General features: G+C 37.4%; 1 protein-coding gene across 3 annotated transcripts in view; it reads left to right on the top strand.

The window, feature by feature from the left end:
- LOC111407541 overlaps nt 1-12883 on the top strand; it is a 30639-nt gene extending 17756 nt beyond the window's left edge. For 2 of the 3 annotated variants that reach the window (XM_023037098.1, XM_023037099.1), the window contains exons 13-24: nt 3735-3794; nt 4314-4436; nt 4561-4836; nt 6010-6075; nt 6235-6366; nt 6839-7663; nt 8002-8282; nt 8409-8665; nt 10226-10461; nt 10547-10738; nt 11839-12111; nt 12484-12883. In XM_023037098.1, the coding sequence (XP_022892866.1) occupies nt 3735-3794; nt 4314-4436; nt 4561-4836; nt 6010-6075; nt 6235-6366; nt 6839-7663; nt 8002-8282; nt 8409-8665; nt 10226-10461; nt 10547-10738; nt 11839-12111; nt 12484-12630 (2868 nt within the window). In that variant the 3' untranslated portion in view covers nt 12631-12883. Of the gene's footprint in view, nt 1-3734; nt 3795-4313; nt 4437-4560; nt 4837-6009; nt 6076-6234; nt 6367-6838; nt 7664-8001; nt 8283-8408; nt 8666-10225; nt 10462-10546; nt 10739-11838; nt 12112-12483 lie in introns of those variants that run through there. The other variant, XR_002705126.1, reaches the window with a different exon arrangement.
- The last annotated feature ends 1039 nt before the right edge of the window (nt 12884-13922 follow it).

Here is a 13922-nt window from a genome sequence, read left to right on the forward strand (position 1 = left end):
GAGCTTTATAACGATCCAGAGTTCCATCAGAACGAAGCTTAATAGAATATACCCACTTACAACCAATAGCCTTGACATTGGGTGGATAAGGAACAACATCCCAAGTATGATTATCCTGAAGTGCTTGAAGTTCTTCATCCATAGCCTTCCGCCACCATTCATGTTTAGCTGCTTCTGAATAACTAGGGGGTATAGATGTCAGTGTAGTGGCAAATGAATGAAAAGAACCATATCTATCAGGCGGGCGAGAAATACGGGTAGATCGTCGAGGACCCGGTTCAGGAGGTACATTAGTATCCGATGCCAACTCAGGCTCAGAAGAGTGGGGTTGGACAAGATCAGATGTGAGGTCAACTTCAGGAAGAGGCCTATTTGGTTGACGTCTCTCATACACGAGTCCGGGCTTGAATCTTTCAGGATGAGAAGTCAAATCACCAAAGCATGGGAGAATACTAATTTCAGGTAAATGTTGAGCATGAGTATGAAAGAAAGATTGTTGCTCAAAGAAAACAACATTACGAGAAATGCGAAATCTGTTAGAACATGGATCATAGCAAACATATCCTTTGTGCGAAACACTGTAGCCCATAAAAGCACACTTAACAGATTGTGCAGAAAGCTTGTGTCGTTCATGAGAAGGTAAATGAACAAAACAAATGCACCCAAAAGTATGTAGGTCATGATAAGTAGGATGTTGATTATGAAGGCGATAATATGGAGAGTCAAAGCGTAGACTTTGGGAAGGCAATCTATTGATTAAATAAACTGCAGTGGACACTGCTTCAACCCAGAATTTTGAAGGAACATGGGAATCAAGTAATAATGTACGAACAACATCCAGTACATGACGATTTTTTCGTTCTGCCATCCCATTTTGTTGAGGGGTATAAGGGCATGATCGTTGAGACAAAATCCCTTTTTGTTTTAAGAAATCATGAAACTCATGGGACATATGTTCTCCACCTGAATCAGATCGTAAAATTTTAATACTGGCAGAGAATTGGGTCTCAACATATGTCACAAAGGTCTGAAAAACTGAAACAACATATGTCACAAAGGTCTGAAAAACTGAAAGTACTTCAGATTTAAGACGGAGAAAATAGATCCATGTGTATCGGCTATAATCATCAATAAAAGTCACGAAATATTTATACTGGGCATGAGAGGTGATAGGTGAAACGCCCCAAACATCACTATGCACAATATCAAAGCTCTTTTTGGCACGACTACTGTGAGAAGGAAAAGGAAGAGTCTTACTCTTTCCCAATTTGCATGTAGAACAATCAAAACACAAATTATGAGAAGAATTATTTTTATTACCCAACAAACCAGAGTTTAACAAATGAGACAGGATAGTGGAGTTTGGATGTCCCAAACGTTTGTGCCAAACTTCACTTTTATTGTTAACAGTTATACAAGCCAAAGATAAGCAACTAGGAATAGAAAAATGTAATGGAAACAATCGTCCAATTTTAGGCCCCTTCGCTAGTATCTTGCCCGACACCTGATCCTGCACAAGAACACCATCACGAGAAAAATGGACATCATAATTGTTATCAACTAATTGACCAACTGAAATCAGATTTGTAGATAAACCCGGAGATATAAAAATTTCTCGAAAAGCAGAATTAATGTTACCAACAGCATTAATAGCGAAATAACTCCCATTAGCTGTTTGAATATGAGATGAGCCTTGATATGGGCGAATATCATAAAGACCTTCAGAGGAACTGGTCATATGATTTGAGGCACCAGAATCAACTAGCCAAGAATGAGATGAAGTATTATGTTTACCTTGAAATCCCAAGGCAGCAAAAGCTGACGCAATCATTTGTTGCACCATTTCAGGAGTAAGAGCAGATTGGGCAGCAGTAGATGATGTCTCAGAAGTTGGTGGCCTGATAGTAGCCTGATATGCATTAGCTTGACGATTTTGAGGTCGAGTAGGACAGTCTTTGATAATGTGTCCCGACTTCTTGCAATAATTGCAGTACTTTTTGGTACAATGAGTAGCAATATGCCCATAGTCCTTGCAACTGAAGCATTGAATCTTTCTCATGTCTCTCCATTTGTTTTTGCCATGAGCTACATAAGCAACAGCATCTGAGGTCATATGTTGATGTTGAATAGTGGCCTGTGTTGTAAGACGCTGCTCTTCACGAAGTAACTCCCCAAAACAAACATCCAAAGAAGGGGACGGATCACGATTCATTAGATTTGAGCGAATTGCCTCATATTCTGGACGTAACTTCATTAGAAACTGGTCTCGCTTGCTTTGCTCGTGTACAGTTTGAACGGCAGCAAGAGATTCAACTGGTACTTTAGCATAGATAATATTAGCAAATTCACCCCATAAGCTTTGAAACCCAGAGAAGTAATCCTGGATGTTGAGATTGGCCTGAGTGTAATTTGCAATTTCATATTCCAATTGAAATCGTCTAGCTGTATTGTCTTGATTGTAGACCTTTTTTAAATACTCCCACATCTCTTTAGCAGTCTTATAAGGTCTTAGATTTAGTACAATCATAGGATCAACAGATCCTAAAATCCATGTCATAACCCTAGCATCTTTCACTTTCCATTTGCCCAATTGAATATTCTCAGTAGGAGCTGGGTCACTTCCATCAATGTGACCCCATAATTCTTTTCCCATAACGAATAATCGAAATTGAAATTCCCATGTAGAATAATTTTTACCCGTGAATCGCACACCGAGAGTTTCAGACATGTTGGTTGACATGATGTACGTAGTTAAAAACAAAAGAAACCAATATAAATTCAGCAAAATCAAAGTCCAGTAGAAAGCCCAATACAAACTGAGCCCAAGTAAATTTTAAGACCCAAATTAAACAATGGATAAATTGTCTAAGTAAACTTTAACACCCCAATTAAACAATGAATTACTTAGCCCAATAAACAGAGGTTAATATCAAACCTCTAATTCACGTCGGGTTCACAAGTCTCGGCCTCACGTTCACCGCACCAATACAAGTCTCTGCCTCCACATTCACCGCACCAATCTCGGCCTCCACGTTCACCGCACGGTCTCAGCCACCACGGGAGCCACCACAGGAGACGCCGGCAGCACCAAAGAAGTCCAAAAAATCGGACACCACGTAGGACCCAAATGAAGAGTCTTGACAGAACTCAAAGAAGACGTCGCCAGTCACCACCGAAGACGCCGACAGCACTCAAGAGGTCGGAAAATTCCGACACCACCGAAGACCGACTCTATCGCAGTCGGAAAATTCCGACACCACCGAAGACCTACTCTATCGCACGAGAAACCACGAAGAAATTCAAAATTATGGCTGTGATACCATGTCAAGGTATTCAATTTATCCTTTGACTCGATAATCCTCATTGTGAGGGTTCCTTTGTATATATAGGAATAATAAGGCAAATTACACGGCTGAATGTTAGCTATCACTGTACACAAATGGAAACTAAGCAATTTTCTACCAATTACAACTATGCGTTAATTACTCATCTAATTGACACTACCATAAAGATACATCAAGAGGAGAGGGAGAGAGGATTATAAAAGCCAAAAAATTGGAAATACTACTTCCATTACAAATGAGGTTGAAATAAAAAGCTAGAAAAATTATACGATTATACCTATAAAAAAATATGCTTCAAACGTGTAACTGGCTTTTACATCTTCTAGTTCTTCCGTTTTATAAGCTTTTTCTCTCAGGATTGTTACAATGGTTTAATATCACATGCCATAGGTACGCCATTTGCCACTGGATGAACTGGAAATAGCTTCGCTTCGTGGAGCAATTTCAAGGGTAAACTTTCACTTAAACTATTCAACTTTATTTTGTTGCTACTGACTTAGGAGATGTTCTGATGACTTGTTTGGTCAGTTATCAGGTTCTACCTTTGTGTTGATTGCAAAGTTCTTTTTACTTTAATAGGCCTATTTGAATTTCCTTATCAAACTAAATCATCTATTTGGTTGAATTTGAACTAAAATGAGACCCTATTGAGCAGGATCTCTGAGAGTGACTAGAGATTGGTAGGTGTTGTTCATTCCTGTCATCAAAGCAGAATCCTTAAGACATGGACACATATTTAATATGCTTCAAGACCTTTTGAATAGTGTGTATTTGTGGGATCTGTTTGACTTAAACTAGCCTTATCTATTTTGTTTAGTATAATTTTGATATATAGGGAATCTTTAAGGTATTTTTCAATTGATTAAGAAAATGAGGAGATAAAAAGTACATTTTTTCCTAAGAAGATAATGAACTATGAATGCGCAATGATATTTCTATATAAAAAAGACTCCTCTTTTTCTTTTTCAGGCAGAACTTCAGCTGAACTTTCAAAAAAGAAGGGGTCATGGTGCATTATCTGTCCTACGGCCAAAATTCAGTGGTGTGTTGGGTGAAGCTTTAGATGTGGCTGCTAGGTGGAGTGGGGACGTGGTGAGTACCAAAGCTATAATTGTTTTGTGTTCTATAGTATCTGCCTTCTTCTAAGCTTAGTTCTAGGACTATGACAATTTTCCAATAACAAATTAACCTTGCTGCAAACTACTTCATGGTGTAGATCACTCTCGAAAAAGCTGTTTTGGAACAAAGTACGAGCAAATATGAACTGCAAGGGGAGTATGTATTGCCTGGCTCCCGTGATCGAAACCCTGCTGGCAAAGAAAAAGGTAATCTGTTTCAGAAAGTAATAACTGGTCATCTGGGTAGTATGATATCTTCAATGGGCCGATGGAGAATGAGACTTGAGGTCCCTAAAGCTGAGATTGCTGAGATGCTTCCACTTGCAAGGCTGCTTTCTCGAAGTTCTGACCCTGCTGTTCAATCCAGATCGAAGGTTATGATCTACTTATATGTGATGGCTGAAATATATCGAGTGTTAAATGTGAATGGCTTATTAATGCATACTGGACCACTGTTATGGGTTTTGCTACTATTACTTCCCAGAAGAGGAATTTCTCTTTCCCATATCTTGGAAACATGTGCGAGTGCATGAACTAATGGACTGTAATATATAGTGTTGAATCATCTCGGGTAAAAGTTTAAGCTATTAGAGAGGGACACATCTATTTATTTGAATTTCGTCTTCCACGGTGTTTTTACTGGGAAATCATTTTTTAATACTTTTTATTTACAGAAAAGGTGAGGTGGCATTAGTTGTAATAAATGTTTACGCAGTGTGAATTTTGAAGAATTCTCTGGCTATATTATTTTCAGGTTATGTGTCATCTAGTTAATAATTTCTTCGGGCTTTATATTTACCGTGTTGAGGAGGGTATTGTTTGCAGTTATAAACGCATTAATCTTTAAGAATGAGAAAAGTGATATTGCGTATGTATGCAGTTGTCCAAATGTAATACTTGTCTGAGAGATTACACTTCTCAACATTCTGGCTCGGAAGAATAGTGACAGTATAGTCATTGTTAGAGAGGAAAGACAGAGTTCCTGGCTCGATACTATGTACAGATGCTTAGGTTATGCTGCAAGGCTTGCTAGTGGAATTATTGGCTTTTAGCAGCAACTTCATAGATTTTTTGTTTTCCTATTGTTGTTGATTTTTGGAAGATGCGGAGATAATGACCAAAGAATCGACTCGAGAGATACTTTATAATTTGATTCTTGGTGTAATGCATGATCATCTTCTGTTTGAATGTACTACAGATCCTGGGAAAGAGTAACTTTCGTGTTCTGCTGCCTGATTGAGCAGTTATCTGTAGCATTTTTCCTATCTGCTTTTCTTCCTGTTTTATGTGAGCTGAAGTTGCAAAATTTCTTGGTTAGGAACTAGGTCTTGTTCTATGTACAGTTAATATTTCTTTCTTTCTTATATTTCTCCTTTTTAAGGAAAAAAAGGGTTCTATATATATATATATATATATATATATATATATATCAGTGAATTGTGGTGTCCTAGCTTCCATTTCCTTGATGCCCACTTTTAGCATTCACTGCAGGGAAACGCATTTGTGTTATAGATTTTAATTGTGTGGTTATCTCTGCTCACTTGCAGGACTTTTTCATGCAAAGTTTGCAATCTGTGGGATTGTGTGCTGAAGACCTACAAAAACTACTTGAGGTACTTCCTGGTACCATAAAATTTTCCGTTTTTCAGGTGTGGAGGTTCTATGTGATAAATTTACTTAGTGGTGCATTAAGGAGCTCTCTATCCTTGTTATTTATGAATTTTTCTTGTTATATCTCCTTGATATTTTCCTACTTGTGTTCAAATATGTAGGAAGTTCGGGGTCATTGTACTGCATCAGATGAAGTTGTCCTTGACGAGTTCAATCTTCCAGGTCTAGCTGAGCTTAAAGGTTCCTGGTGGGGCTCTCTGGATGCAAGTGGAGGAGGCAATGGAGACACGATGGTAAACATTTCTGCACCTGTCACAATGATCGTTTGGAGTACTCAAAGATGAAAGTTATGATGATACCAACTCTTTGTTATCCATTAGAATGATTCTATCAATTTACTTGTCGGACAAGGGACATCATCTTTCTGATTCCTACTTGCATAAGAACCTTAAGTAGAGTAAACTCATTCACGAGTTTCTATAATTGTTTAAGGAGACCTCAGATTCATTTGAATTTTATTTTTATCATAACACAATGAGTATTCAAAAAAATTTCAGTGTACAATTACGCATATTATGCTTGAAGCATTTACATTTACTTGTATATAAATGGATTCCTTGGGTGCCCTTATTTCTGTTTAAAGCATCATTTACCAATAAGAGCATTGCTGACTAAACTGAAATGTTATCTCACAGTTTGTTTACTTTCGACACATGCAACCTTTGCCCTCTGATAGGTAGCTTTCTTGTTTTGTGTATTCATTAGGCTGAATTTGATTTTAATGGGGAGGAATGGGAGTGGGGAGCATATAAGACCCAGCGTGTTTTAGCAGCTGGAGCATACAGCAACAATGATGGTTTGCGCCTTGAAAAAATCTTTATCCAAAGGGAAAATGCTACAATCCATGCAGATGGGACGTTATTAGGGCCGAAAACAAATTTGCATTTTGCTGTTCTGAACTTTCCTGTTGGTTTAGTTCCTACAGTGGTTCAGGTTATTGAAACTTCAGCCACTGATACTGTTCATTCTTTGCGTCAACTTTTGGCACCAATAAAAGGCATACTGCATATGGAAGGGGATCTTAGAGGGAATCTAGCTAAACCTGAATGCGATGTTCAAGTAAGGCTCCTGGATGGAGCAATCGGAGGAGTCGATCTTGGGAGGGCAGAAATTGTTGCTTCTCTGACCTCAACCAGCCGTTTCCTATTCAATGCAAAATTTGAACCCATAGTTCAGAATGGTCATGTACATATTCAAGGAAGTATTCCTGTAACATTTGTGCAAAATAATGTTTCAGAGGAAGAAAACACAGAAAGTGATAAAAATGATGGAGCATGGGTTCGTGGTTGGGGCACAGAGACAAGTAAAGCATCTACAGATGAAGCTACTGATCGGAAGGGGCCCAGAGAAATAAATCAAGAGGTTTGGGACACTCAGATGGCAGAAAACCTTAGAGGTCTGAACTGGAACATACTGGATGTAGGAGAAGTTAGAATCGATGCTGATATTAAAGATGGTGGCATGATGTTGCTAACTGCACTATCTCCTTATGCTAAATGGCTCCATGGCAATGCTGAAATTATACTTCAGGTAACTTTCTTTGACTTATGCATGTTTGGCTGTGCTTAAAAGTTACATTTCTTTAAGTTAAGACTTACTCTAGAAAAGTAAGTTTTATTAGTGAAAAAAGCAACTTTGCAAACTAAGTTTGGTAAATAAGTAACTTAAGGTAACTTTTATATACTTTTAAGCACAGCCGAAACACGCTCTTAATCTTAAATTTTGTTTGCAGAGGAGGGGAGAGAAATAGAAAATTCTTTCTAAAGACTCACCCCCACCCCTGCCCAGTGCCCACACCTGCAACACAGACACAGACGAACCACCACCATAGTTTGATGTTGACCTATGTAATTTGTTTGAATGTTTAGGTAAGGGGGACTGTTGAACAACCTGTGCTTGATGGGTCTGCATCTTTCCACAGGGCAACAGTATCTTCACCTGTGCTTTGGAAACCACTTACCAACTTTGGAGGCACGGTTCTTGTGAATTCAAATAGGCTGTGCATCAGTTCGCTGGAAGGTAGAATAAGCCGAAAAGGAAGACTGTATGTGAAAGGGAATCTGCCCCTCAGGACGAGTGAGGCATCTCTTAGCGACAAACTTGACTTGAAATGCGAGGTTTTAGAAGTTCGTGCAAGGAATATCCTGAGGTATCTTATGTTCCTAGTGAATGAGAAAAAAATCGTTTTCCTCTCTTGCTTTTGAGGGAAAAGTCTGAATGAGTCTCTTCTTAAAATCATCATCTCATTGAATCTTGACAAATGATAATATTACAGCGGTCAGGTTGATACCCAGTTGCAAATTACTGGATCCATAACGCAACCAAACATATCTGGAAATATAAAGATTAGCCACGGAGAAGCTTATCTACCACATGACAGGGGTAGTGGAACTGCTCCCTTCCCTAGAGACATATCAAATCGACCAAAGCTGCCAGGTGGTAGTTACAGCCGGATAGCTGCATCGAAGTATGTTTCACGCTTTCTCAATCTAATACCTGCTACGTCAAATATCCTGTTCCATCAACCATCTGGTAAGTTTGAGAATAATAGAAACTCTAGCCTCAATTTTTTTCTTATTTGTGCAGTAATAAGTTCTGTTAGGAAACAAAAGCTTACAGAGGATCATGATTTTTGTGGTTGAGAAAAATCTTGAAGATTTTGGTGATTGGGATTTTGGCGGTGAGAATTTGATGTTAGTTCATTCCTTGCATGATTTTGGGAAAATTGCAATTAGGATGAAAACCTGGAACAAGAGATAGATCTGAGAAAAGGGCAAAATGAAGATGGGAGTGCAGGACCTACAACTAATGTTTGTGAAAGGAAGTCTGTAACCATAGAACGGGATCTATGGTGCACCGACACGACACGGACACGTTTGTCCGACACGATACGTGTCGGATACGTCGACTCCTGATTTTTCAAAAAAGTACCGACACGACATGTTGTCGACACGTTCATTAAATTTTTTAAAATTCTTTATTTATATAGTTTAAATCTAGTTTTATACATATTATTGATTTTTTTTGTTGAAATTTTTTAAATATATTTACTAATAACTTTGAATTAAAAATACGTAATAACTACAGTAAGAAAGAAAAATGATTATTGTAGAGTGTCGAAAAGTGTCAGTATCAACACGTGTCCGACACGGACACTCTACCCTAGTTAGAGTATCCGTGCTACATAGAATGGGATTATTTGTGGGAGCTAAAATTCTTTCCAATCTCCTCTTCTTGTGAGGATTGGTATTTGGTCACTTACCCCCCGGCGGGGGGGGGGGGGGGGGGGGGGGGGGGGGGGGGGGGGGGGCACAGTTCCTGAGACCGTCTTCTTGAAATAATAGAACTAATGTGAGGCTTTTAATTTGAATATGGATGCTTGCCTTCCATGATTGATGTCTCCATTAAAACATGTTAAAAAACATCATGGCATGAATAAGAAACCATGCAAGATGCATTTGCAATTGATCTCACTATTTTTGGGGGAAAACTGATCTAGTCCTACTCACTGGATTCTCTTTCATCTAATGGACCACAATAGCAGTAAAGCATTTCACAGCGAGAATCAATTTAATTGCCCTCTCCAGAATTCAATATGACTATCTTTGTAGTTCTCCATAATACCTCAACCATGGTCTAGTATATTAAATTCTCAATTTCACACGAGTTCGGAGCTGAGATATTATTTGTAACTGAAGCTCAATTCTATGTCTAGATTTTTCTGTAAGATGAGTATACACACATTTGTTAAGAATTTGCATGTCTATGTCTAGTAAGTCGTGTGTTCTTCAGGTAATCTGCACAGTATATTTTCCCTTCCACAGTTCAATGCTGGTTGCTATCCTTGCTTGTGATAGAATTTGATAGTTCACTTCCACACCAAAATCCTGCTATGGTCTCATTGATAAAGCTATTTACAGTAATTATGCGAACTTTGACTTTCTATGAACCTCCCAAGGACAAACACACAAACACACCAAAAGAAGAGCTGCAACTTTAGTTTATTATTGTATAAATAATTAGTATTCATTAAGTTATTATCTGTTCATAAGTATTTGAAGATATGATGGTATGTTGAATTGATCCTTACAGGTGACCAAGATGATGCAAAGGAGTTGCTGCAGGCAACTAGTAAGCCAAAATTAGATGTCCACCTTACAGACTTAAGGATTGTTCTCGGGCCTGAATTAAGGATAGTTTATCCTTTGATCCTCAATTTTGCTGTTAGTGGAGAACTGGAATTAAATGGCCTGGCTCATCCCAAATTGATAAAACCTAAAGGCATTCTAGCATTCGAGAATGGTGATATAAATCTCGTTGCTACACAGGTGAGCTTTGCATGCTTATGTTAGATTGAGATCCTGACGTAGTATTCATTCTCTGCTGTAATACTGTCATTCATCTAAAATGCAGGTGCGGCTTAAGAGAGAGCATCTGAATATAGCAAAATTTGAGCCTGAAAATGGACTTGATCCTATGCTAGATTTAGCTCTGGTTGGATCAGAATGGCAATTTAGGATTCAAAGTCGGGCTAGTAAATGGCAGGAGAAATTGGTGGTGACTTCAACACGTTCTGTGGAGCAAGACGTCCTTTCACCTACTGAGGTAACCTTTAATGCTAGAATCTCCTAAAGTTAATGAAGCTAGTAAATTCAGGATGTAGTATTTTACTTATGTAATGTGTGTAATATATATGGGGGGGCTAGGACAAATCACGAGAGACCAACAATTTTGGTTGGTCTATTTGAAATATGGGGTCATCAATGCAAGTGAGATAGTAAATGTTTATTGAAATTTACAATGTTTTAGTGCTGTAAGTTAGTAGAAGGGAACAAGTTTTGAGCATGTTTGGTAGGATTAAAAGCCAATTAAAATCAATTTTTTTACCGTTATTTCACTATTCCAACCGTCATTTTTGAATTCTTCTCTCACAAGTAGGACCCACCTTATCTCTAACGATCAAAAAATCAATTAACAAAATCCCTACCAAACAAGCACTTAATATCGTTGGCTGTTAGCTGAGTGATATTGCTGCAGTCAAGTCAAACTAAACAATTGTAGTCCTGATGGAATAAGTTCACGTCTTACTTACATAAGATGAACTGCATGTTTAGGCATTATTATAGAAACAACTTGCCTTGGATTTCTTCTAACAGCTCTTCTAAGCTCACCATAAATCTACAAGTTTTTATTGTGGTCTGTAACGTCTGTTACAAAGGAAACAATAACAAGTTTGGCATGCTATGTACTTGAGAGTACTTGTACGGCTGATTCACCTATATACACATTTTTGGTGACACTGCTTTTTTCCACGTGCATAATATCATTCATTACCTTCAGGATTTTACCCTGGATGTGTGATGGGTTATAGTATATATTCCACACGTTGAATGCAATTTAAATAAATAAATGTCCCTGCTCCAAAATTATGAGCTTTTAGATTAGGTGATTTACCATGTTACAACATGCAAAGATCTTAGGCTCAATTCTCAACTACTTTTTAATGTGAATTGTGCACGTGTCAGCCCTTTGAGCAAAAAATTGAATCTGGTTTACGCATCATCTATAACACCTTAAGCTTTTTAGATAATGGAGTTCAAGACTACATGATAATGATTTCAGATAAAAATGGTTCTATAAATTCCTTGATTTGTGTGGGCAAACTTGAAGTTGTCGTATCTCACTTTTGGTTTATAACTTTACAGGCAGCTAGAGTCTTTGAGAGTCAGTTAGCTGAATCCATACTAGAAGGTGATGGCCAGCTTGCATTTAAGAAGCTTGCCACTGCTACACTTGAGACCTTGATGCCAAGGATAGAAGGCAAGGGAGAATTTGGACAAGCAAGGTGGAGGCTTGTTTATGCTCCTCAGATCCCAAGTTTACTTTCTGTTGATCCTTCCATCGATCCTCTCAAGTCTCTAGCCAACAACATATCATTCGGAACAGAAGTGGAAGTTCAGCTTGGAAAACGTCTTCAGGTTCTTGATTTTCCCTTTTTCAGTGGAAAAGTTGCAATTATTTATTTTTCAATGGTAATCAATTCATTTTAGTTCTCTCGACTACTACGTTCCCATACATTTGGGAGATCACGAGACAATATGTTTGGCTAAGCGAAATCATTTTTAAGTAAATAAGAAAGTTTTAAACTAATAAGGTTTATAGGCGAAAGTGAAATTAAGTTGCGTATTTTGAAAGTAATGGAATGGTTTTAAAACGAGTAACTTTTTTAACTTGAAAATGAGAAAATTTAAGTTGTCCGGAAATGCTCGAAATATTCTGAATGTGTAAATTTTGAACGTACACATAATTACTCTTCAGGAAGTTTACCATCTTCTATTTTACATAAACAGGCCTCCGTGGTAAGGCAGATGAAGGATTCGGAGATGGCAATGCAGTGGACCTTGATCTACCAGCTCACAAGTCGTCTACGTGTGCTCCTTCAATCTGCTCCGTCCAAGCGCCTCCTCTTTGAATACTCGACGTCCTCGCAAGACTAGCTTGGCTACATTTACTTGCAAGAAAGCAAAATGTTACTTCGAGGAATAATCCCAAGTTTATTTTCTGTAAATGACAGGTTTAAGTGTTGTTAGCATGTAGTCACTGATTTTTCTCTCGATAGGGAGCGGTCATTGAATTTAATTGTTGTAAATACCTCGTTGTTCTTTGCTCAATGAATGAGCTTGTTTATAGATTCAATATATAAGCCTATTATCAAAGGTGTGAGAAAAGTATATATTTATCTGGATCAAATGCTTCGATTAAATGGAAATTCAAACATGTGTTTGTAAAATTAGAAGAAACTCAATTACTCAATTGAATCTGTCGAATTTGCCCCAAGTACTTTTTCTACTGCAAGGTTGGCCTTAAAAAAATTAGTATGTTTTGCTTTCTTATAAGTTGGTTCTCATCAATTGTAAAAAAGCAAAATTTATAACACTTACACTTAGGTCTTCATAGTTGCTCTTGTCGAGTCTTAATGTTTGGAAAATGCTGGATGATTTTGTCGATAGCAATAGTATCAAATGTATCATTTTCAATGTATGTAAACAAGCTATCATTCATCCAGATATCACAACATATCTGATTTTGCAAACGATTTTTTGTCTATGTTCATTACTAAGAATGCTCTTTCAATAGTTGCAGTTACAACCGGTAAAATTGAGATTATCTTCACAAGCATATACACCAATGGATGTACAACATTCCTTTTTGTTTGAATCAATTTCTTTGCAAGACAACTAATTCCATTGACTTCTAAAAAATCATCACTAGACCGCATATCAATTATGTAGGTCTCCAATTCATTATCAAGTGCCATGATATCAAAGTTTAATGAATAGAATTGGGGAAAATTTTGATAGCATATGATCCCACTGTCCCATAGTAGATCCGTCCCTATTGCAAACAATACTATACTCTAATCATTACTCGACTACAGATCAACATAAAATATATTTGAGGTTCATTGTACTGTAGATCTCAATGATTCATATCTCATGTTTGAGCCCTATTTTTTTTTTTTTTTAAAAAAAAAAATCATTTTCAACTATATATTTTTCCAATAAAATAATTTTGCAAGTAAACAAAACTTATAATTATTTTTTAACTACAAATCTTTTAAAAAACCGCTATTACAAAACTCATGTTCACAAAACAATGAGGCTCAAACAAAGTTATTCTTCTAGTGTCAAATTGAGACCTCTTTCAATCAACATGTTATACTGCACTTCTCACTAAGCTTAAGTTTTTTGTTTATCCATTCTGTGTTATGCAACATATTCTCTACCTT

The sequence above is a fragment of the Olea europaea genome, chromosome 13, assembly GCF_002742605.1.
Source record: "Olea europaea var. sylvestris chromosome 13, O_europaea_v1, whole genome shotgun sequence".
Lineage (NCBI taxonomy): Eukaryota > Viridiplantae > Streptophyta > Magnoliopsida > Lamiales > Oleaceae > Olea > Olea europaea.